The sequence below is a fragment of the Cavia porcellus genome, unplaced genomic scaffold, assembly GCF_034190915.1.
Source record: "Cavia porcellus strain 051 isolate PalLab524CR breed Dunkin Hartley unplaced genomic scaffold, mCavPor4.1 scaffold_22, whole genome shotgun sequence".
Lineage (NCBI taxonomy): Eukaryota > Metazoa > Chordata > Mammalia > Rodentia > Caviidae > Cavia > Cavia porcellus.
The window spans coordinates 15,055,984-15,063,262 of NW_026947505.1; the positions used below are offsets into that span (position 1 = coordinate 15,055,984).

The following is a 7,279-nucleotide window of genomic DNA, read 5'->3' on the forward strand; positions in this document are numbered from 1 at the left end:
ATAAAAAAGTAAGTAAAAAAGAAAAATTTTTAAACAGAAAATAATACCATTTTATGCAATAATGAAAGTTGACTGCGTATGTATCAGGAAGGAAATAATATTCTCAGAAGAAGATATTAATCAGCTCCAAAGAATTTGAACAAGGTAAAAGAAAGGGAAAAATTAAGAATTTCATAGCAATTATTCAGTATTTTATGTCTTTTGGAAGTTTTTGAAAGCAAGAATCACACACTTGAAAACTGAAGATGATTCCATCATCACGTGCCCAGAGGACCTTGAGTGGCGACCTGACCCCTCCTGCAGCCATCCAGCTCTGCTATGAAAATGTGAACAGATCCTGTGTCAAAGCTCCCTACTCTCCAGGCCCCCGCCTGCTCCTCTACCTGGTCTTTGGTTCTGGGGCTGTGCTGGCTGTCTTGGGAAACCTGCTGGTCATGATTTCCATTCTCCACTTCAAGCAGCTCCACTCCCCAGCCAACTTTCTGATCGCCTCTCTGGCCTGTGCTGACTTTTTGGTGGGGACGACTGTGATGCCCTTCAGCATGGTCAGGTCTGTGGAGAGCTGCTGGTACTTTGGGAACAGTTTCTGTAAATTTCATTCTTCTTTCGAAGGCTCCTTCTGTTACTGTTTTATCTTCCACTTGTGCTTTATCTCGATTGATAGATACATCGCTGTCACTGACCCTCTGGTCTACCCCACCAGGTTCACTGTTTCTGTGTCTGGCATGTGTATCACCTTCTCCTGGCTGCTTGGTGTTGTCTATAGCTTTTCTGTTTTTTACACAGGGGCCGCTGAAGTTGGGCTGGAGGAATTAGTGAGTGCCCTCACCTGTGTGGGAGGCTGTCAGGTTGCAGTCAACCAAAACTGGGTCTTGATCGACTTTCTGTTATTTTTCATTCCCACTCTTGTAATGGTAACACTTTACTCCAAGATTTTCCTGATATCTAGGCAACAGGCTAGGAAAATTGAAATTCTGAGCAATAAGACTGCAAAACCATCAGACAGCTACAAAGACAGGGTAGCCCGGAGGGAGAGAAAAGCAGCCATAACCCTGGGCATCGCAGTGATAGCTTTTCTGGTTTCATGGCTGCCGTACTTCATTGATTCCCTCATCGATGCCTTCCTGGGTTTCATCACTCCCACATACGTGTATGAAATATTAGTTTGGATCGCTTACTATAACTCGGCAATGAATCCCTTGATTTATGCTTTCTTTTACCCTTGGTTTCGAAAAGCCCTCAAACTAATCATTTCAGGCCAGCTGTTCAAAGAAAATTCCTCAATAATAAAGTTGTTTTCTGAGTAGGTTTTTGTTTTCATGAGGCAACTGAAAAGAATTTTGTGGTAATCACAGTATAGGGGAAAGACTTGCTCACCCATGTTCCGTAGTCTTAATATAAAACAATTGAATGTGACCTGTAACTCTGGTCAGACCCAGATGACATTCAAGTTCAATGTCCTTTGGTAAAAGTTACATTAAATCCAAATTTAATGAGAGCACCATCACCATGGTGCCACATCTGCCACTTATTGCTGTGATCTTGGGGTACACAAGTTTCTGTGATTTCCTTAAATGTCAGGTGAGTAACCCTTCCCTTATTAAACTCCTGACAATATTCAACGGATAATACATATTAGATCTATTTAAATACTGATATTTGGCTTGTATTAGCCTACATAAATTTATTTCCTGGATATATACCTTCTCTATTTTAGCATTTCCTCAATATAATGTAAATTAACCAAAAGAAAATTAGATCAGTGATAGTTAAGTTCAGAGGAGTGAAAGAGTATGTATTGCTGGTGTCAGATTTGTGTATTGATAGATACAGAAGTCCCAGGATTAATAAGTCAGGAGTATATCATTAATTAATATAAGTTTCAGTGTTTATAAAGGAGGAGAAAACTGGTGTCCCAAATAAAATATTTACATGTTCAGTGAGTTTTTTGGTTGTAAGTACTGCACTGTTTATTACATGAAGTTTAGAAACTTTACAAATACTTTTTTATTTTTTTGAAAGTTTACAAATTATTATATGTTTAAATTAGGAAGCATAAGACTCTTACAGTCTAACATATTTCTAAATTATTGTATTATTCAAATTTAGAATTGTTCCAAACATTTAGAGAAGTTTTCAAATATATTCATGAATATATGAACCTAAATATATTCAAAGAGGAAAAGAATGCTGAGAAACAGTGCACAAGGCCAAGGTAGGAACAAAGGTGGGAAATACATTTTGATAACGCAGCTCAACAATAACTGAATTGTGCGGTTCAGGATACACTACACATGCTTGTTAACTAAAAGAACTGCTGTTTGTGTTCAGATTGGAGGACCTTATGTTGTATGAATAACATGAATAAGATGCTGGGTTCTGTTCTAGATTAGTTTGTCATAGACACCAAATTGCAGTTATTCACTATTTTTCTTTTCTTTTTATTTGACTAATTTTTATGTTTATTGGTACATGTTTGCTGCACACGATCATCACATTCCCCTTGGGAAGCCAGCACAGGTACAGGAGTTCATCATTTTTCATCCTCCTCTGCTCCCTCCCTCCATCTATTGATCCTTTTCCTTTGTAAAAGTTCTCTCTCCCTATTTCCTATCATCTATCTTTATTTTGCTCTGTATTAATTATTGAGTTTGTCACATAATAGAAACGATGTGATATTTAAGCTAGTTACAAAGACCAAATTTTAAAAATCCAAGCATCACATCTTTTGGGAAAGAATACATACAAAAATATTCTTCCTATTTTCTCCAACTTCTATTTAATCATACATCAATAGTATTTATAACTACAATGTGGCTTCTTCTATTATTAAACAATGACTTTGAATCACCAAATGTTTCTTGACGTATTGCATTATTTCTGACAATACTGTGTTTCAAGAAACTTAATCTCTCTATGTAGTACACAAGTAATTAAACGCACCCTAGAGGCAACTCATTTGCTCACAATTCTGTAGTTCCCAGGTTGAATACCATCAATATATTTTGATTCCAGTGGTTTCAAGCACAATAGCTGTTCCTAAATAAAATTAATACAAAAAACAACATGGAAGCATGCATTCATGTTCTCTTGTATGTATTTGTTTTCTGTTGTACCCTAAGAAAATAGCTTTGTTATATGTGTATTATAGCAAACCTGTATAGGGGCTTACTAAATGTGTTTGTTTTATCCTTTTTCCCTAACTGATATGTTAAGGGACCTAATTGATCTGTTGAGCAACACTCTCCTCTGTAAAGAATTGCAAGAATCTCACCTAATTGATATGTTAACCATTGTTGCTCTCTACAAACTCCAGAAGCTGTGCTAAAACAAGCTAACAAGGGTTGTTAATCACTGCTAGGAGCCTCTATTCTCCGCTAAAGAGCTAAGGAAAACTAAAATGGCAATTAATTTACATTTGTTTAAAGTAACCTGCTTGTGTGCAGAGAGATTTGCGTGTGAGTTTAACCCTTTACCCTGACCTTGACACATTACCGCCGTTTTCTGTTCTGTATGGCGCCTTATTGCCTCCCTCTCCCCTCACCTATCTATCTAGGCCATAAAGAATTTGGGTTTCTGGTGACCTCCCCCCGACCCGGTGATGATCTGTTGTAAAATGAGCCTGCCCCAATTTTAAGAACTGCTTAGCTTAAACAAATTACCGGGTAATACTATGGCCCAAACCCCAATCGGTGCTTTCCTTTTGTTCTGTATGTATCAAATGAGTTAGATATCAGGTCTTTGTAAAACTTAAGTTCCAGCCTCTCATAACTTGTAACCCCTTCGCACTCACTAGTGAAGACAAGCTGTCCTGAGATAATTAACTCTCCACTTTCTTCTCCAAATATTGCTGCAGACGTGCCACTCTGAGATAATGTCAGTCTGCAAGATGGGAGTAATTTAAAAAACACCAGAAACTCCCTAGACTGTCAGAGCTAAATAGACAGCAATACAGTTTCCAGACTCGGGTCAACAAGTTTGATGGCTCTACAGGTTTCTTTGTTTCTCTCCCCCCGCCCTTTCCTCCAGCCCCTTTTTAAAGTCCTCCCTTCAGCTTCTAGGGGACGGTCTCCAAATTGGCTCCCGGAGACTGGTCGCCAGGCCTGAAAATAAAGCCTTTGCCACTAAATTTTCGGTCTCTTGCCTCCTTGGATTTTATACCGGGGCTCAAGTTATAACATTTGGGGGCTCGCCCTGGATGGAAGCAAGACCCCAGACTCATTTCTAAACATTTGAAAGTAAGTGCTCTGGAGGATTTGTTTGGGCCGCGGTCAATTTGTAATTTTGAGGGGACGCCCTCAATTTGGGAGCGGGAACCACCCGAGGACAGAGTCAGTTGGTTTGTAGGACAAATTCTGTCCATTTGTGACTCTGCCCTGGGTGGGGAACAGCTCCGTTTGGAAGGGGACGCCCTTAATTTGGGAAGTGAAACCTCCTGAGGACAGAGTCAATTGGTTTTTGCCATTTGTGACTCTGCACCGGGTGAGGAACCACTCTGTTGGTTAATTTGTTAATTCCTCCAGATCCCAAAATTTGACTAATTTTTGGGCAAAGGCCATTTTTGCTGCAGCTTGTCTCGTCTTGTATGTCTGTTTGTTTGTCCATTTGTTCTAATTGTTCTCCTTTTGGTTACCCTAAATCTAACAGAACATTCTCTCCTAGGAACCCCTTCTATGAGCCCAGAATGGACAAAGGGATTTAGATATTGATGTGCAGTGTTTTTGTTCTTTAAAATTGTTTGCCTGTTTGGATTTGTTACTAACTTAGGGGCTTGTTGCCCATTTCTGTTGCAGGATCCATATGGCTTATTAGATTCAAGCTTCATAATAAGAAAAATTATTTCCTTTAGCTCACCAAACTGTGCAAAAAGCACCCTTTGTTTGTGTCTTTAATGTTGTGGCGCCTTGTTTAATATGTAAGTCTTCAACTGATTGCTTGCAACCTTGGCATGCCTTTTAAAAGGAGTATTTTTCTTTCTGGTTAAAAAGTAAATATATGTGCACATATATGTATATATTTATGGTTTTTAAGAATCATATCAACTTTACCAAGTAAAAACCAGGTCATACTGTAATTGAGCCAGTTAAAAGGTTATAGCTTTAAAAAACCCAGCATTTTAATGTGGTAAAAAGACATAAAATTAATTAAATATGTTTTAGACTACTAAAAGGTAACTTCAAGGGTTTTGTTGAGAGTTTTAATGTTGTCTGAGAAGCGAAAAAAAAAAAGATAATTGACTGGTGATAGTAAAAAGGAGGGACAAAAAAAGTGGTTTGTCTTCAAGTAAAATGTCTGCTGTGCCAAAATGTAAAAAAAGATAAAACTTAGAGGTATATTATAAGTTATAAAAAGCTTGAGATGATATAAATTTTGTCTTGGTTTATAGTACTGAAGACAACAGGTTTGACAAGAAGTAAATGTGTTCAAAGTTTGACAGTATTGGATCAGTTTTGATAGATTTATTTATAAGATTCTAAACCTTTGCTGCAAAGTGTTTCCATTAATATGAGATTATAGATGATAAAAGAGATAAGATATAAGTTTTCACATGTGCTGTGGACCTCTGGGAGATTATATGGCACAATTTTGTTACCTATGAAAAAGCTTCTTTTTATTAAGTATGTAATTTTAGTAAAATGATGGCCTGCCAGGTGGCACCCTGGGACAAAAGGTGGTGTGCCATCCAGATAAAGCCTGCTCTCTGATATGGAATGCCAAAACCATGTTGTCCTTTTGTCCCAAGCCGATTGGACATCCAGAGGTAAGGAGGTTTCCCTAATATCGCCAGTTGGTCTCTTTGCAACTCAGTCGGCCCCACATGTTAGAAAAAAGATTACAAAGGTTTGAGAGTTTAAAAAAAAAAATGCCCCTCAGCCAGTTGATAGAGATAGCACAAAAGGTCTTTTAAAACTAAAAAAATTACCGTCTACTGGGAAATTTGTCCAGCGTACCTGAGTCCTCACAACTGACTTAGAGTTAAAACTGTTGGGCAAATGAAATCAGGAGATTCCAGAAGTCTGGGCAGAAGACAATCCTCCAGGGCTAGCAGTTAGCCAAGTCCCCCTTCTGATGGAGCTCTTACCCCAAGCATGCCCCTTCTGCTTGTGACAATACCCGATAAGCCTGCAGGCCCGGAAAGGGATTTAAAGTCCACATGCAGAGGCTAAGAGACAATGATATTCTCATTCCTTGTGTCTCTCCCTGGAACATGCCCTTGCTTCTAGTCACTGAAGCCAGGGACAAACAACTATCGCTCTGTACAGGATCTCGGAGAGGTTAATGCATGAGTTCTGAGTCTATACCCAACAGTGCCAAATCCCGAGAACACCTGGTACTCTGTTCTGGACCTGAAAGTTGCTTTCTTCACTTTGCCTCTTACTCTGGTGAGTCAATTTTTTTTGCCTTTAAATGGACTGACCCAGATACAGGGGTAAAAGAACAGCTGACCCGGACACATTTACCTCAGGGTTACAAGAACTCTCCCACTCTTTTTGATGAGACATTAACAAGAGATCTTTTAAAATTAAAAAAAAAAACCACCCTGAGATAGTGCTCCTCCAGCACATAGATGACTTGTTAATAGCCTCGACCCCCACAGAAGCTTGTAAGCTTGTCAAGAGAAACTGTTAAAGACTTTGGGGCAATTAGGCTATAAAGTCTCGACTAAAAGGGCACAATTGTGCTGTCAGGCTGTGACTCATCTGGACTACAAATTGCAAAAAAAAAAAAAAAAAAAAAAAGGAGGATTTTGTCTAAAAAAGTGTCCAGGCTATATTGCAGATCCCATTCCCAGAAACTAAGAAACAGGTGCGCGAATTTCTGGGAGCTGTCAGATACTCCAGGCTGTAGATTCTAAATTTTACTGAAACAGCTCACCCCCTGTAGGGCTCCCTTAAGGAAAAAACTCACTAAACTGGACTGATAAATGTAAACTGGACCTTGCGGCAGCTCAAGTGGGCCTTGACAGAGGCCCCAGCCCTGGGACTCCCTGATGTTACCAAGCCATTCACCTTGTTCGTAGATGAACTCAGGGGCATTGCCAAAGGAGTCCTAACCCAGGACATTGGCTCTTGAAAGAGGCCTATAGCCTATCTTTCCAAAAGGCTCAATCCAGTATCAAGAGGGTGGCCTCCATGCCTAAAATTCTGGCCGCTGTGGCAATGCTACTTAAAAGAGGCAAAAAAAAAAAAAAAAAAAAAAAAAAAAACCCTCACTTTTGGACAGAAGATTTCTGTAGTGACCTCCCACAGTTTAGAGACTCTTATCAAAACCCCTCCCG

General features: G+C 39.2%; 1 protein-coding gene across 1 annotated transcript; it reads left to right on the top strand.

Annotated features, from left to right (window-relative positions):
- Positions 1–245: 245 nt before the first annotated feature.
- On the top strand, positions 246–1,307 carry LOC100724466 (trace amine-associated receptor 7a-like). The gene has a single exon (XM_003468460.1). The coding sequence runs from the start codon at positions 246–248 to the stop codon at positions 1,305–1,307; it is 1,062 nt and encodes a 353-aa protein (XP_003468508.1).
- The last annotated feature ends 5,972 nt before the right edge of the window (positions 1,308–7,279 follow it).

Coding starts and splice junctions, on each gene's coding strand:
- LOC100724466 (XM_003468460.1), top strand. CDS start 246: ATGATTCCATCATCACGTGCCCAGAGGACCTTGAGTGGCGACCTGACC.